Raw genomic sequence first — 17,767 nt, forward strand, 5'->3', positions numbered from 1 at the left:
AGGGGTGTGGGGGGGTTAAATTACCTTATATTTTACTCACCCGTATGTCGTTACATACATTCTCCTAAGAAATATAAAAGAAGCACACAAACATAAAACACACACACACACACACACACACACACACACACACACACACACACACACACACACACAGACATTTTGTTTTGACCATAGAAACTGATAATTGTTAAAGCTTCCACCAAAAAATAGTCCACTGCAACATACAAAAACAATTGCTTTAACAACAAACAAATCTGCAGTAATATTTAAAAAACTTAATAGTAGTATTAAAGTGCTCAGAATTTAATTTTACTACAGCATAAATTAAGATGCACACATTGGGGAAGTTGGGTTAAAATGGCAGCGCGGGTCCGCGGAGGGATACGAAATATGAAGTGGCGGCGGTTTCGTTCATTGAAGAGCAGACTCAGCTACACGTTTCCGTGCAGTCGACGGTGAAAGCGAGGATATGGGTGAGAAAATAATTCAAGCAGCGAGAATGCGTTTTTCTCTGCAACGCCTCAACAGTAAAGCTGTTCTTTTATACAGTAGCGCTTCTTGCCAGAGAGGAAAAAACTCCTTGAAGCTCGAGCGAGTCGAGTCGAGTCGAGTCGGACCGGAGTGAACTCACTGAGGCGCGTCGCTGTTTCTCCCCGGCCTGCGGCGCTTCAGATCATCCCCTCTGGTTTCCGGTCGTGATAGATCTTCTCAATTTCTAAGAAATAGATTTCTGCCTCTTTCTTATTCCCTGCCATTATTCAATCTCACAGATCTGTGAGTTGAAAACACCGAGTCTTAAAACGAGTTCAGCAGGGACTCGCTTATAGAGGCTTTTGTAAGGAATGCATTTTAATCAGCGGGGCTCTGTTTGCTTTTCTTCTGTCTATAATCTCTGAACTCGTAGAAGCAATTACCAGACAAAACAAAGAGTGTTTTATTTTTTTATTTTTTAGAGGAGCACGCTGAGCCCTCCTGCACATGCTGCAGTAAGGAGGCCCAGAAGGACAGATCAGAGGATGTTGACACAGGTAAGAGACTCGCAGAAAATCATCCTAAATGAATCTTTCAGATCTTATCTCCAGGGACCACTTAACAAATGTCAGCCTCGAGGCCTAAGCATACGAAAGGACTTGTGTGTGTGCAATGAGTCTGCTGGATGATTTTTCGCCCTTATAAAAGGAAAACCTGTCGCTGTAGATCTAGCAAAAGTAGTAAGTATTGGTCTCTGAGAAGTCGCTTACCCCCGGTTTTTTTTTTAGTGACATTGTCTGTCGAACTAAAATAAAAATAAAAGCACTGCACTCTTGTGGTTAAATAATTCATGGCGGAAATGTCTGTAGCTGTCCGTTTAGAAATCACCCTCGAGAATGAAGACATATAAAAAATATCGTCACTTGAAATAAAACGTTAACTTACACTAATATATAATATACAAAAAAAAAAAAACATAAAAATGATTTCAGGTAATTGCTAAGGAAAACATATTTTATGTACTAAAATAACTCAAACTAAACAGAAGACAATATATAAAAACAATATAAATGTTCACAACCAAACAACTAAATTGAAGTAAAAAATTCCAATAAAGTAATATATGTAAAAAAAAAAAAATATTAAAGAATATCCCAAATTTCTAGTTGGTAGACATTCACATCAACTTAACACACACACATTATATTTATATATATATATATATATATATATATATAAAAAAAATTATATATATATATATATATATATATATATATATATATATTATATATTTCTTACATTTGGTAAGTGTGGTATAAATATAAAATAGCTAACTTTTTGTGACCACAGTAGTATATGCTGTATAGGTCTGTATACGAGCCTGTGTCTTTCTCTGTACATCCTCAAAACGTTCACCAAAACGAAATGTAGGTTAATTTAATATTTTATAAACGAAGAAGTGTGCTATAAACGTTTACTTTATTCAACTGCAGTTATATTTTATGACCTATAGAGGGAGGCAAAGACCATTGTTGAAAACACGCCGTCTGTCTTCATTAGTGGCATATTCATTATATAACTCTAGGCTATTTGTTCACAATTTTTTTTATCATACAGACCAGCTATGAAATTACTTTAGGAAACATGATCAGCGTTAAACGATATTTTGCATAGGTTTTTTGTTTCGTTTGTTTTTGTAAATCACATCCTAAACAAGATGTATAAGTGCCCATATGATATAGCCTACTGTAGTCTATAGAAATTGTGATCGTCTAAGGTGTTGAAAAAAATCATAATTTTCAATTATTCTCTTAAAATTGTAATTGCAATTATTAATTATGATTATCACATTTTACACTGAATGATATTTATACCACAGCTTGAAGCAACTGGATGCCATCTTTTTACAACTGAAAAAACTGCTTTTCTGTACGTTTTAAGCTTCAAATGTCAATTATTCATTTGATTTGCTTTTTATATTTAAAGAATAAACCAATCTATGAATGGTATTATGTTAAAATAAAACTGAAGCAATGGAAAAACCCTTAAGATAACCCACGAAAGAAAAAAGCAAGAATAATATGTGGGCTATTAATATAATTCTGGCGTGTGTAATTAGTTAGATAATTGACTAATCATGCTTTAAATTCTCAAAGCTTTCATTTCAAGGTAAAATGATGTATGTATGTATGTTTAGCACTCATGACATGCCATGTGTTAAGGCTGAAAAAACAATGACTCAAAACAATAAAGCAGTCCGACATCTTTTGGAATGCATCACCTGGTTTAATAAACATGACAACCTCTGACAAGTGATGAGCAGCTCCATTATAACAGGGCAGAGCAAGCGCTGTGTTTCTATGGTGACCTATATATATATATATATATATATATATATATATATATATATATAACGATGCAAAAGGCAAAGTTAACAGTGGCAAGCCGGCACCGATAGAAATAAAACATGAGAAATCCAAATCTATAAATTCATTATAGCAACAGTGAAAAAAGTAAATAAAAACAGTTATTTAGGACAGCTGAAGAGATTGCGTTACTGGTTTAAACGACTGTTCACAGTCAGTCTGAAATGAATGTGTAGAATTGTCAAGCGAGTTTTTACCGTATACAGATTTCTGCCGCTGCTGAACGTCACTCAACAATAACAACAGGATAGGCGATGTGGCTTCGGTACAAACCGCCATTGATGGAATAATGTAATAATTACGCCGTTCAGACTAGTGCTAGTGTCAATCCCAAGAAGTTGCTTTAATGCCGCTGTGACCAATGTAAACACAAATGACAAGTGTGTTCAATCACACTCCTCACGGCAGCCATTTACCTGCCACCGTTTTGACTGATGATTGATTGCAAAGTTACAAAGCGGAGTTTGTTGTTTTTAAATAAAAAGCAATAAAACCCCAAAATACGACAGTAGGATTTCTATAGAAAATACAGCAATAAAAACCAAGTCTAATCGGAATCCAGACTTATCTTCATCTATTTCTATCAAAAGAGTAAGAAGAGCGTATACCAAAGAGGGAAAGGCTCACACAGGCGTTGTGACGGTAATGATTGACGTTTGATTAAGAAAAGTGCGTGTATAGGCAGTATGATAGCTCTTCAGCTCCGGGCTGCTGTATGTGTCTCTACTAAGGCAAAAGTTGAGGGCAGACACATACAGATCCTCATCGGTCTGAGATTAGACGTGTGTTACTGCTGACCTCCACCGAGACAGCGGGAGATAATGAACCAGTCAAGGGTTTGTTCCACACATCACATTATCAAGACGAGAGGGATTTGATTTGGCAGCTTTCCTTGTTTCTCAGAGCAGCTCTTTGAGGGTCAGAACAAGATCAGTGCCTATTCTCCATTTTTAAACTTCTTGCTATTAAGAATCGTCAGTACCTGAAACAAAAAGCAATTCCCAGATTTGGTTAGATAGTGGCATAAATCCTAATATATATATATATATATATATATATATATATATATATATATATATATATATATATATATATATATTTGTTACACTGAATGACATTTTAGTGCGTAAAATGAAACAATACATGGAAAATTTTGGAATTATTTAACAGAAACAAGAACAATTTAGCAGTAAAGCAGTATTACAATTATTTAATTAATTAAAAAAATAATAATAATAATAATTATTATTTAAAAATATATATATATATTTTATTATTATTATTAATTTATTTTTTTATTAAATTAATTTTATTTATATATATATATATATATATATATATATATATATAAAATGAAATGACAGTTTAAAATAGTAATAAAATTTTTAAAAAGCTGCACTTCCACACGACTCATAATATTCCTCAAAATATTCACAATGTTCTCCCAATCAGAGGAGTGTTACATCACCCCCACCAACAACAAAAAGTCCTCCTCAAATTACAAATCACTCCAATTCTTGTAAAACATATCAGATGACACTGCAGGAAGCTGCATAGAAATAAAAAAAAAAAGTAAATAAAAACTGCAGTGCAATTCAGAATAAATGGATCCATGTCATATCACATTTATCAATGCATTCTCATATTCCAAATCACTTTGAACAATGTACGATCATCGATCAAGAAGTTTACAAAGAGAACAAACCCTGACCTCAGCATTACCGCGGCTGTACTCCTCATTGAATTATGTTTAGACATTAGCTGTAGTTGGTAATTGCTTGGTCAGGTATGGCAATGAACAGAAGAGTGCCATGTGTCTGAGTGGATAGGAATAAAAACCCAGTGATGTTAAAGGGGTCATGACATGGAAAATCAAGTTTGCCTTGATCTTTTGGAATATAAGAGGACTTTGTAACATTAAAACACTCTGCAAGTTTCATAGCTTATAGCATATTCCTCACTATGAACAAAGCATTCATTTAAACAATATATTTGGATGCCCACTGGCGTTCAGTTGCTTAACGGCTGACATTTGTTTATGGAAAAAAAAGAAAAGAAATAGAAATTACAATCATGTCTACAATGGATACATTATACAGATATGCATTCACTTTCTGACGTAGTCCACACGCTTGAATCTGTGATCAGTAGTGAAAGTTGACAGATGAAACAAACATTCGTTGAAAGATGAAGCCGTACTAGATCTGACTGCAGCTGCATCCCAAACATCAAGTAAATGATCTCCTAATGCTTTGTCTGAGAAAAAAAAAATCTTCTTTTTCTCACATTGTTAAAACACACACGTTGATACTGTTCCTGATACCTATTCCAGGATGTTAGCCAATAAAAATAGTGACCGATTATTGACACGCCCCTTAAAACAGGTCGTTTTAGACGGAATGAGGTTTCACAATTTTTGTGCAAAAGCTTTTGCATTAAGCAAACCTCTAGGAACAAAATAATACAACAAATAATACAAAAATCATGTCATAACCCCTTCAAGAGAGGATGTGCACAAAGAAAGAGAGAAACAGACGGCTGGTGGAAGGGTTCTAGTCAGCTACTCGGGATGAGTGGGAATTGTTGATGATGTTTCTAATTGAGAGGTAAATTCAAAAATACCGTAATAGCGTGAGACTTTTATTCCGTTACAGCGGGGCCCGGGTTTTCTTTATTTTCAGAGGGAATGGCTAAGTAGTCTGTCCTGTAGACAAATGGGTACAAAAGAAAAAGGCAAAACTAAGAGTTGAGGGTGCACTGCTGCACCAAATTAACCAGGACTCCTACCATCACCACATTAAAGGGATTGTGTTCACTCAAATTAGATCTCTTTTTATTCCAGATACACTTGTAACATAACATTACAACTGTTTATATTTCACGCTGGTGGATCGCAACCGGGTTGTAAGTACTGCTTCACAATGACAAAATCAGAAACGGGACCAAGAAACAAAAAATAAATTGACCATTTTCCATTTTTTTTGGCTCTTCGTCCTGTTTCTTCTTCTGTCATTTTGAAGCACTACTGTACTTACAACCTGGTTACAATCCACCAGTGTAAAATATGAATACTTTTAATACTTCCCCTGGTCTTAAGATTTTGTTCAGGATCTATGTATGGTGTTTCTAACTTTCTTTTAATGCAGCTCTTGCACAATTGGTCATTGTTAAGAGATTTTCATTTATTTTATTCATTATTTTAAATCATTACAATGTAACAAATGATTAATTTACAATTTAATACAAAAATATATTGTCTTGAATAAAGAAATTAACATATGCATGTTATCAGTGTGTAATATAAAGACCTTTTTAAAGTAAAATAATATAAATTTAAATACAAATATAAATCATTATTCCTTAATAAGCAATATGTGGTTATTGTTTGACAAGCTGTATAATTATTTTTTCACTTATGCCTTTTTTGGAGAGAGAAAAAAATGACACCATACAGGTCTGGAATGACAGGGCAAGTAAACAATGGCAATTTATTTTTGGGCTGATTTATTGCTATAATACTAATATTACATGATGCTGAAGTTTGGGGATCTCTGTTTTTTTTCCTGCTGGCAGAGTGAGGACAGCAATATAATCACATATATTCATATGACTTACAAACAAATCAAGAAAAAATGGCTGACAACAAATTAAACTGCGGTAAAGAAAGAGTAGAAAGAAAAGAGAGGCCCAATGCTGTGTCAAATGACAGTAAAATCAATGCATATCAGTTTGGAATCTGATTACAACAAGTAAGGCTGACAGGGCACCGCTTTATCTCCCATATGCTCTGCATGACTGATGGGATTGAGTCACACTAATGCATGCTTTTAGAGCACTTATGCCCATTACTATGTGTGTGTGTGTGTGTGTGTGTGTGCGCATACCTGAGTTTGTGTGTCATGGTAGTCTATCATTCTATCATGCATCCAATCGACTCAGTCTCCTGAATAGTGTTAAATTTATCACTAATGTTTGAACCTTCAAGTTAGTCGACGTCGATTAAATGTCACATTTGAATAAAAATATATTTTATCCTAAAATCTCAAGAAAAAGCATTGAATAATGAATAATTTAGTGTGTGTATGTATATGTGTATGTATATGTATATATATATATATATATATATATATATATATATATATATATATATATATATATATATTATTTATTTATTTTTGATGGACAAAGAACTAGTTTACACCAAAATTTTAATTTGTCAACTGTATTCATCTTCAAGCCATCCATTATATAGATGAGTTTTTTTTTCTTCACCCGAACATATTTGTCGAAATTTAGCATTGCATCACAATGGATTTTCTGCAGTGAATGGGTGCCGTCAGAATCAGAGTCAAAGCAGTCAAAACCTCACAATAATCCACAAATCATTCACACAACTGCAGTCCATCGGATACCATCTTGCGAGTTGTTTGTGAGAAACAAATCCATCAGGTTGTTTTTAGGTTTAAATTATTATTTCCAGCTAAAATACATAATCTTCTATTCATAATATTGCTTTTATCCAGTGAAAAATATTGTCTTTTTGTCTGAATCAAGACAAGCCCTGTTGAAGTAAAAAGAACTCAAAACAAGTTTGGATTTTGATATGACTACAGAGGATAACATTTTCCACTGTAAAAAGCAATGTAATGAATTATGGACTGAAAAAGAAACAAACTCATCTACATCTCCAATGACCTGAGAGTTTGTTACTATTCCTTTAAATGGTCCTCTCAGACTGTAACTGAAGACACATGATCATGTAGTACTCACGCGGGGTCCTGAGCCAGTTCCTCAGATTTGGAGATCTTCCTGTAGCAGTAGATCATTTCCACCAGCAACCAAAATGTGAGAAAAACCAGCAGTACATACATCATGATCTCTGAGTACAGCGCTGTGGTGTCTACACTCCCTGAGAAAAAGAAAATATGCAATCAGAGGGAATTTTGTGCAATTAATTGAGCAATCAGAGGAGGTCTGTTGGACTGATACGATGCCACTAAGGATGTCTGTGATGAATTCATCCAGAAAGTGACTCAGACAGTCTCAAGTGTACTGAAAATGAGGACAAAGGTGCAAAATGCATGAGTGGGCAAGTCAAAATATAGCTGATCTGCTGTAATGCATTAGAAGAGTCATTAAAGCTATTTCAGGTCACCAGAAAACTAACCAATTGCATCTGTAAGTCACCTCAGCGATATTACAATGATATTACAATTTTAACCACTTTATTTTTTGTTATGTGAACAAAAGCATTGCATGCACAGAAGATCTGCAGAAAATCCAAATGAATCAACTACTGGTAAGAAAATGTAAATAAAATATATAATAATAATAATAGTAATATAAAAGAAAAAAACATTTTAATTTAAGGGGGTAGTTTGACCAAAAATGGAAATGGAATCTTTTTTGAAACATTACAAATAATTTATTTTGAAGGGTGTTCAGTGTTGGTTCTCATTGACTTCTATTGCAATAATATAACTAAAGTAAATGGGAACCACAACTATTTGATTTTGTGTTCTGCAGAAGAAAGTCATTAATGCAGGTTTGGGAAGTAAACATTTTGGGGTGAATTATCCTTTTAAAGTTCTGTTCATTAGACAGAAATTGATACATTTTATTTTTCTGCCTGTCCCTTAAAAGAAATCATTTGCATGCAAACACAAAACCACACAATGAAACAAACATGCTGAGATGCTTCAAATCAGCTGTCCCTTCAAAGACAATGAGACTTTGTATGTCATACTATAAGACAGGTAAAAGTTGTCTTTTAAAAATGAACACAAAATGACTGCGTGGTCAGAGGTTCTCAGCTTCACCCTTTAGAGCAGAAGCCCGCCCACACTGATCTGATTACATGAATAATTTATCAACGGCATTCAAAAATGGGTTTTAAAAGGTGAGAACCTCTGTATTCATAAATGATAGTGCAGCGCATGTGACATTTTAGTGCTATGCAAAACAAGTGCTACAAAATATTGTACAATTGTCAAAAAGGACCAGTGATCGCATTATAAAGAGTATCTTTACAAATGTCTTATGCACTGCAGTGAACAGATCTAAATGGCACTGAATGTAAAAGCAGAGTTGTACTGTAAGTTTGTGGTTCTGGAAGGCTACTTGCAATTCAAAATATCCTCTAAACCCACCACTTAAATACAACATTGTCTATTTCTATCTGCGAACCGAGACACTCGCAGATAGAGATGATGCATTGCGGTTGCATGATTAAATATAGACAAATATACATTAGGTAAAGTATATTCGATTGAAGTGAGAGGAAGTACTCCGCATTCAGCAATCTCAGGCATCCAGAGAATAGCATACAAACCAGAATCTTTACATTACCCCTTACAACAGATAGAGAGGTAAGTGGCTGCTTAGATAAAGCCCTGAAAACAACTTCCTGCCTTCCAATAAGTAGGCTTAAACAACAATAAAAACAGAACAGAGCACAGCATTACTAGCACAACACAAACAACACATCAGGACACAGTTGAACTATATTGAAGGAAGGACACTGTACTGAGGTCAACGGTATCTGATTTTTAGGCTGCGGCATGTTTGGAATTGGCCCGCAGCGCAGTCATCCAAAGCATACTGCAGAGATGAAGTAATCAGATCGGATATGGCTAGACGAAGCACTGTAAGCATCCAGCGGAGTGTTCGCTCACTTACCTTGCATTTTTACCTTCAGTTCAATTGTGATCGTCTTGGTGGTGGAATGCTTGAAAGAATCGAACGCAAAGAAGCGTGACACCTCACATTCGTACGTGCCAGAGTCATTTGCGGTGACATTTTTGATGCTAATGGAGATGTCCTGCAGGTCCTTGCTGCCAATCCACATCAGACGGCCCTTCCAATACATTTCTGTGTTCTTTGGCTCCTGCGGCTCACGGTTGTACTGATAGATCTGCATGGAGGAAACGATTGTTTTTTTTTGTCTCAGATACGCTCATCTTTAAATACAATAATACGCAGCAAAAAGCTAAGGGGTCATCTCACAAGCATTCTTCTGTAATCTGATGCAGAACCGGTGTAGAACCAGTCCACTTTGGTCTCGGCAGAGATCTCCTCTCGTTTCATGCAGTAGATGCAGGTTAATTTCATAGCACTGCCTACGGTGGCATCTGTGTCTGAAGCCACGTCCACACACACCAGCCTGACCTCCTGAACTGCGGAAAACACACAGCATTACCACACGCGCTGCATTTTTCATCATCATGTAGGACAGCCAATCAAGAAGTTAACACCTTTCCAAAAACGTAGCTTCAATCTGCATACACTTTTTGGAGGTCAATTAAATCTGAGGCAGAGATTTCTCAAGAGAGCGCCAGAGAAAGAGAGACGGGAAGAAGAAGGAGCTCAAAGCACTCCCGACTCCCGCTCAGACAAAAAAAAACATACCTTATCGCTGCAGACACTTGCTCAGTATTGGCAGCAGAGAACGCCCCATTGAGCAGAAGCCTCAGCGAGGTGAAGATTGTTCTTGAGTGTTAGCTCGACTACGAACATAACCTCTCTGCCACTGTTGAAATGGAGGCCATCTTACATAACTCACAGCCTCAAGCACAAGCTGTCAAGACTGATCGCGCCTTTTCTGTTTGAAGGGTCATATGGGCCAATGGAAACGGCGAATGTAGCTGTCCGTCCCGTAATGCAGACAATGTATAATAATGATGACCAATTGTGACGTATTTCACCGCTAGTCAGAGAATGCAAGGTTTTGGGGGTTTTTTATCATTAAAGAATGCAAGGTTAGTGGTAGATGTAAGTCTATTTTAAATCTCTAAATGTTCAGATGACTCCAGACTGCCACAATCTGTGAGGAGAAGCGGTGTGAGTCATTGGCACTTATGGGGCCCATTAGAGCTGAATTTGCCGTCTCTGTATGGGATTATATTTGTTTTTAACAGATATGTGAATGTGTGACTCTCAAATAAGTACTTCACATACCTCAAGCATTTTGTGTACTAATGTGCTGATATATGATTTTATATATATATATATATTAGTGCTGGGTAACGATTCATCATGATTAACTGCATGCAAAATAAAGGTTTTTATGTACATAATCTGTGTGTGTATACTGTGTATATTTATTATGTATACACATGCATGTACATATTTAAATAAAAATGGTGTTATTTTCATATTATTGTATTTTTATATTATATATTAATTATATATAATTTATAAGAATATAAAAATTGCATGTTAATACAAATGTATACTGCACACGGGTATCATTATATACACATTACACACATATAAACATCCTTATTATTAATATGATAAAATTTAACACATTTTAATGCTATAAAATTAAAAAAAATTAAACAAAACACTATTAACATCATCACTCTAGCATTTACTTTCCTTATTTTAAAATGACAAAATTATAATAGTGCTTCACTATTATTCCAATTATTCATTTAAATATTCTAGACACCAGCATTATTTTAATATGATCAATTTAACACAATTTCCATGGTCTAAAATTGAAAAAGAAAAATAAATTAACTTTGCAAAACACAATCTCTCTAGCATTTACTTTCCTTATTTTAAAATGACAAAACTATAACAGTGCTTCACTATTATTCATTTAGATCTTCTAGACACTTACCAGCAAGGATGAAGAGCAATAGCAAATGCAGCACGAGCCTCATGTCTGTTGACATACTGGGAGATCTAACAACAGGGCGGCGTCCTAGATTGAGTCTTCCTGCAAGTATTAATAACGAGAGATAAAAGAAAACCCGTCACTAACTTTATCCAAAGGAGGTTTACACGTGTATATAGAACATTCAGATTCAGAGATGAACTCCGACTGAATGCGCGTTCAGCATCACGGACGGCACCCAATCGCGTGCGGTTAACTCGTTGCATTGCATTACTTCAGATGTTTACGTCGCTGGACGGAGAGACGTCGCACTGTAACGGCAAACTCGGAGCTGATGTTTCGCACAGCTCCGCGGGTCGCGTTTCTCAAGAGAAAGTTTGGGATTTCTTACCGGGGAGCAGTCATCCGTAAACGTGTTTTACTAGAAGCGGACGCCGCCGTTCCGTGGTGATGCGCGTGAATATAAAGACCTGTGGATCTTAATGATTCCTGTAGAAAATTCGCGAGGAATAAAAAAAAAACCTCGGCGCATCCACAACAAGCTCTTTTAAATAGAGGTCAGTGACAGGGAAGTTCCCTTTGTGCCCTACTGCACCCACATGAGCAGTACAGACGCTCCATCGTCAAACCGTCGTCTACCGCAGCCGTAGAATAACAGACGCCCGTCTTTGTTTTCTTACTAAGTAGCCACTTACTCATGACAGACGTGCTCAGTGCGCATGCGCCGCTGGCTCTACTTTCAAACTCACTTCTACAAACGTTGTTTAGCTGTGATTTTTCTTAAAACGTGTCGACAGAAGTCTGCTGTTTCAGGATATATTTCATGAACGTTTTGTTGCAATTTTCACGTATTTAAAATGTTATAATTGTATAATTAATAAACTTTTGAATCACAATATTGGCTCGCCGAAACAACGGTTACGTGTTTTTGCATGTTACCTTTTTAGTTTTTTAATTATTATTCTTATTATTATTTCATTTAGCTATTATAGAATATTTAATGGCAGGTTTCACTGTGTTACATTTGCTCCATACAGTATGACAATTTTCCCCCGCTTTTTTAAATAAATGTTAAAGTTTTCAATGAACTGTATCGGTGCAATTGTAATTGAACTCACCCTAAACTGTATTAACTGATCAAAAAATCAGACTAGTCCAATCTCCATTATACTGGATTGTACCATTCAAGGCAGATGCAGTAAGTGATTTGTTTATTGGTGGCAGTGGGGACCTCATGTCCTGGCAACTTATGCAACAGAAAGAGACAGATTTGAAGCCGAAGCTTCATCAGAGCCCACAAATTCAAAACGTACATTAGCATTCATCATTCAGTCATCAGCGCTTGTCTCTTTTCTCCTCATAAACAACATCCATCAACCCTAGCGAGAACAACACATCATGAGTTGTGTGCATCCAGAGGCTTCAATTGTCTCCGCTCCAAAGCCGCATTTCATCATTCAAACCCACACGCTGGTCCTACTTAACCTACGCGTGGTCGGAGAAACAGCTTCAACACAATTACTGCAATTATTACATGAGTCACACCGAATCTAACCTTTCCAGTTTGCTGTCAGCACATAGATGATGACTGTTGAAGAAACTGACAAATGCAAAATGGCTTTTTGAGCTAAAATGTGTGCCGTATGTTTAAATGAGATCACAAAATAACAGCTCAAAACATGCAGACAGCATAGACATTAAAGAAACGGCTTAGCCAAAAAAATTAATTTGGCGAAAAATGTAGGCCATTGTAGGAGTTTGTTTCTTTACCATTAAATCACTTGCTCACCAATAGATCCTCTGCATTGAATGGGTGCCGTCAGAATGAGAGTCACAATAAAAACGTCACAATAATCCAAAAAACGTACATGTTTGTAAGTTTCTCTCTCACTCTTACAGCACCCGTTCACTCTGCACAAGATCCATTGGTGAGCAAATAATAATGTCACATCTGTTCTTGGATGGCCTGGGAGTGAGTACATTTTCATCTATTCACTATTGCCTTTAAGTTAAAGAGCTGCCCTTATTTTGTACTGTTAATGGAAAACATCTGAGAATTAGGATTTTTCCGACACTCCAGTAATCCGTCCAGTTTTCAAATGCTATGTCTTTACGCTCACCAAGGCTTAGCAATATGCAACGGTATACATCTACTCCCGTCTTGCTTTTTCTTTTAAACAGATTCCTCTTCTTTGCAGTACCATTGGGAAGGATAATTTGTTGAGATTAGATCCTTGTTTGGATACCAACACAAACGTAAGATTTGTGTCTAATCTTACAATGTGAAAGACGGTGATTTAATCTTGCTAAAGTAGTAATGTATGGGAACCCAGTGAAGCTTAGTCCAAAAGTCAGGATTACAGATTTCATCATTGGGATTATGGCTGCTTTATTATGCCGACCTCTCAGCAAGAGAAGGAACACATGGCTCACAGACCTAGAAATGATTTTTACACAGCACAGAGACCATTTGTTTCCACCAGTGCCAGATGCTTTCCAATCTATTCCGACTCTTGATGAAACAATGAAATAAGAAGTGAATTGTGGAAGGGATTGAAAGGGATGTCTCTCAACGAGGTTCATCTGTACAGAGCTGTAATACAATAGCAGGAGTGCGCTGCTTAGCGAGGGAGATGTTGCCAGCAGGCTTGGTCTCGGCACAGACTAAAAATGGCAGGCCTGCTGGTTGCTATAACCACGATGCAGGGAAACCATGGCAACAACAACGCAAAATGACAGTGTGGATAGAGCAGGGCCAGCGTAATGCAGAGAGCGAAACCCTGTGAGTCTGTTTATTAATATCCGTAGGCCTGTATGAAAAATATAAAAGCTTGTCTCTTTATAATATAACGTTTAAAAGAATAAAATTGTTTGCTCTCTAAATCTGAAAATCTAAAATGAAAAACTAAATCGAAATAATAAAACATTACAGTGTACGAGTAAAAGCCCAAAGCCCATGTAATAATTCAGAAAATGTATATAATATTCAATAAATTCATAGTATTCAAAATAATAAATGAAAGTGCGCTCCGAACTGAAAGTCCTAAAGTGGAAGACTTCAGTAAAAACGTGATTTGTAATTTAAACCTGAAATTAAAAGGGTATTTAGGGTATTTTGTTTGTGAATTATCGTAAGTATAGAATTTTGACATTTCATTCGCATATTAGGTGTTACATAATATGAATTATTAATCTAAAGGGAAGGTGTTTTACTTAGGGGATGATTTTTGTCTTGTTTTGAACCAGGGGGATGCCATCCCCCCTCAATTTGAGCTCTGAAAATAGTAATATTCAATATTCAAAATAATAAATGAAACGGCTCTCTTACCTTAAAGTCCAGAAATCTGAGTTTAGTTAATACGCCTTCAATAAAAACCTAGGGTTCCTCAATTAAAGCTGAAAATGTAAAAGTTTTAGCAAATGTATACATTTTATATATGAAATGGCAAAATTCTGAAGACGTTTATCATTTAAATTGTAGGTCACTGATCAAATAAGCACATTTCCGAATAATGATATCAGCTTCACAGTGATGACTTGCATGTCTCTCAGAAAAAAGTAATGTCTGAAACATTCTGCATGCTGAGTAGGTCAAGAAACACTGAGGCTGTTATGTGAGTCTGCAGAAGCTTGGCAGGCATGAGCTGCCTTTTGGTTCGCCGTATACCAATGAAAGGATTCTTTTCAGCTTTTTAGAGCAGGTTTCTACAGGTGACGAAGAGTGTGTCACTCTGACCGTGCTATTCCAGGCCTCTTACTAAAGAGATGTGTTCTTTAATAAAAGAAACTGATTCTTTTTTTTTTTACTTTCTACTGACAAAAACTACATCCTCACCGGATTTATGCTTTGAAGTTTAAATTTAATCACAATCCAAACCTGGCGTATTGTAAATTCTTTCCATCAGGGAACACTTGCCACATCCTACAGCCTCATCCTACTCCATCTCCCATGAGGAAACACTCCAGCTTTTTAAACACCTACTGCTGAACTGCCTCTCCATACAAACCTCCAAAATCTCTCTTCTGACCTCCTCCCATCAATCTCACCTCATAAATCCTTTCCTGACCGGTGGCTCAAAACCACCCCACAGACATTATTTAACAGCACCATCAGGTCTGCTTCTTTCTTCAGAAAACTGGACAGACCGAACTCTTGTTTTGTATTATTTTAGATCTATTTGAAGTTTCACTGGACCATCATTCCTGTTATGTGTGGCAATGTTTTCCATTTCATGGTCTTTTGAAAAAAAGAATAAAAAAGGAGACTTTCTACATACTGCATGGAGTTCACGTCGTTATCACTGAATAACAACCAGAAGCGAGATTACGCAAGCCATTTTTACACATCACTGGACTCGAAAGCAGAAATGCCTGTCTAGCACTAAAGGAAGTCTGGTATTATGTGCTACATTACAAACCTTTCAAATGAAATCTCTCCTCCAAATGATCTCTGGCCCTGCATTAACCGGTGTAAACCATGAAAAATGAAGAAATGCATTTCAAGAGAGCATTTTTAGGTTTACGATAATGTTAATACAGACAAGTGAATCTTATGGCACTCTGTTCTATGAATTTATTTACTTTGTCTAATGTATTTCAGTAGGAAATGTTATCCAAAGCTGATTCTAAGAAATTAAATCCTATAGTTTGTTACTTAGCTCTTTACTAAGAGGCATTATCAACAGATGTTTCTATAAGATCTACAAATGCACACCCTTTCCATTTAAAACACTTTATGCCATAAAACATAAATGACAACACTTACTAGAGGATGCTTCCTTAATGGACATACCATTGGATCTCCAGTCTTATAACAGAGGGCAATATTTTTGCAAATAAAACGGTGGTCTCTGTAATAATTGACACTGGACTGTAGACTAGATTTCTGACTATGAGTTTATTACTCAAGTGGGGTCCTCTCAGGTATTGCAGCTGTCCGTTTGTAATCAAGAGAGCCAGGACAGAAACAGGCACGATCACAGCTACCTCCTCCAGAAATACAGCATGAAATACAACCTGTTCATAAATAATGTATATTAAACAAACACTCAACAAACCAAAGCAAAAGCATTTGCATTTCTTAAAGGGAATACAGTGCTTGCCGAGTAGCTAACATATTTGTTGCTCAACAAGTAAACTCCCAACAGATTGATATCTACAAATAAAAATTATTATTATTATTATTTTATTGTTGTTGTTGTCACTGTAGTAAAAATTATTTGTATAATTTTTATTAAAAACAACAAAAATAATGTCCATTGTTATCATTATTATTGGTGTTGCTGTTATTTATTTTAGTTGCATGGATAATGATGTTAGGTTTGTGTCATGTTTAATGTTGTGCCTTGTCGTCCTGATTTTCCTTATTTGGTCGTCTTCCTGTTCTAGTTTAGGTTGATTAGTTAATTCGTCCCCATGTGTGTATTCACCTGTTTCAGTTCCCCTTAATTGTGACTGTGTGTATTAATAGTCTTGTCTGCCCAATTGAGTTTGTCAGTCCTTGATGTTGTATTGTCGTGTGTGTTGATGCTTTAAAGCATTGAAGTCAACTTTTTTGTAGATTCCCTTTTGTCAAGCGTGTTACTACATAGTTGTTGTACACAACAACAACAATAATAGTGATTGTTTGTTATTATTATTGATTTAGTTGTAGTAATAAATTGAATTAAATTAAATTGTTTACAAACTAAAATATTAAGATATAAATAAAATAAGCAATTTTGAGAATCTTAAAATGAATCTTAAATCAAAGTCTTAAAATATCCATTTGTAATTGAACTTTCGAATGCATACTCAAACTTATGATGTAACTTATAATGTAATAAACTATACTGAACCTGAAGTACATAAAAAAAAAAAGCAAAATAGTCACTAGTGGTAATTTGCACTCAAAGAAAGTTCAAAATTATTTGTATTTTTGTTATTATAATTTAGTTGTGGTTAATCTATTAGTGTAGTTGTAGCTGTTATTAATATTTGTTGTAGTGCTAATAATTAAATTAATTAAAATCAATTAATAAATTATAATTATTATTATTATCAGGAGTATTAAAAATGAATGGCATGTCTACAAAAAAAAAGTCTAAACATCCACAAAAAGTCTGAATGTGGGAGTATTATTCTGTGTAAGGGCCATGCAAACACTGCATCGACTTCAGCAGCAGTTGACTGAGCCTGACTGGTATGTTAAGTGTTAAGGCTGCCCTGGATGCCGCGTGGGTACGCTGTTTAATCTAAAGTGATA

At 35.7% G+C, this 17,767-nt stretch overlaps 1 protein-coding gene across 4 annotated transcripts; it reads right to left on the bottom strand.

The window, feature by feature from the left end:
• Positions 1-2,739: 2,739 nt before the first annotated feature.
• On the bottom strand, positions 2,740-12,220 carry scn3b (sodium channel, voltage-gated, type III, beta). 4 transcript variants are annotated; one of them, XM_043259414.1, is made up of 7 exons: positions 11,915-12,218; positions 11,527-11,625; positions 9,906-10,075; positions 9,579-9,813; positions 7,671-7,809; positions 5,523-5,604; positions 2,740-3,882 (listed from the first exon to the last, which is right to left on the bottom strand). In XM_043259414.1, the coding sequence occupies exons 2-6, from the start codon at positions 11,579-11,581 to the stop codon at positions 5,541-5,543; spliced, it is 663 nt and encodes a 220-aa protein (XP_043115349.1). In that variant the 5' UTR covers positions 11,582-11,625; positions 11,915-12,218; the 3' UTR covers positions 2,740-3,882; positions 5,523-5,540. The 4 variants fall into 4 exon arrangements, with proteins under 4 accessions (XP_043115349.1, XP_043115350.1, XP_043115351.1 ...); XM_043259415.1 differs by lacking the exon at positions 5,523-5,604 and having other exon boundaries at positions 11,915-12,219; XM_043259417.1 differs by lacking the exons at positions 2,740-3,882; positions 5,523-5,604 and adding an exon at positions 9,249-9,325 and having other exon boundaries at positions 7,672-7,809; positions 11,915-12,220.
• Positions 12,221-17,767: the final 5,547 nt, after the last annotated feature.

Source organism: Puntigrus tetrazona, chromosome 15 (genome assembly GCF_018831695.1).
Source record: "Puntigrus tetrazona isolate hp1 chromosome 15, ASM1883169v1, whole genome shotgun sequence".
Taxonomy (NCBI): Eukaryota; Metazoa; Chordata; class Actinopteri; order Cypriniformes; family Cyprinidae; genus Puntigrus; species Puntigrus tetrazona.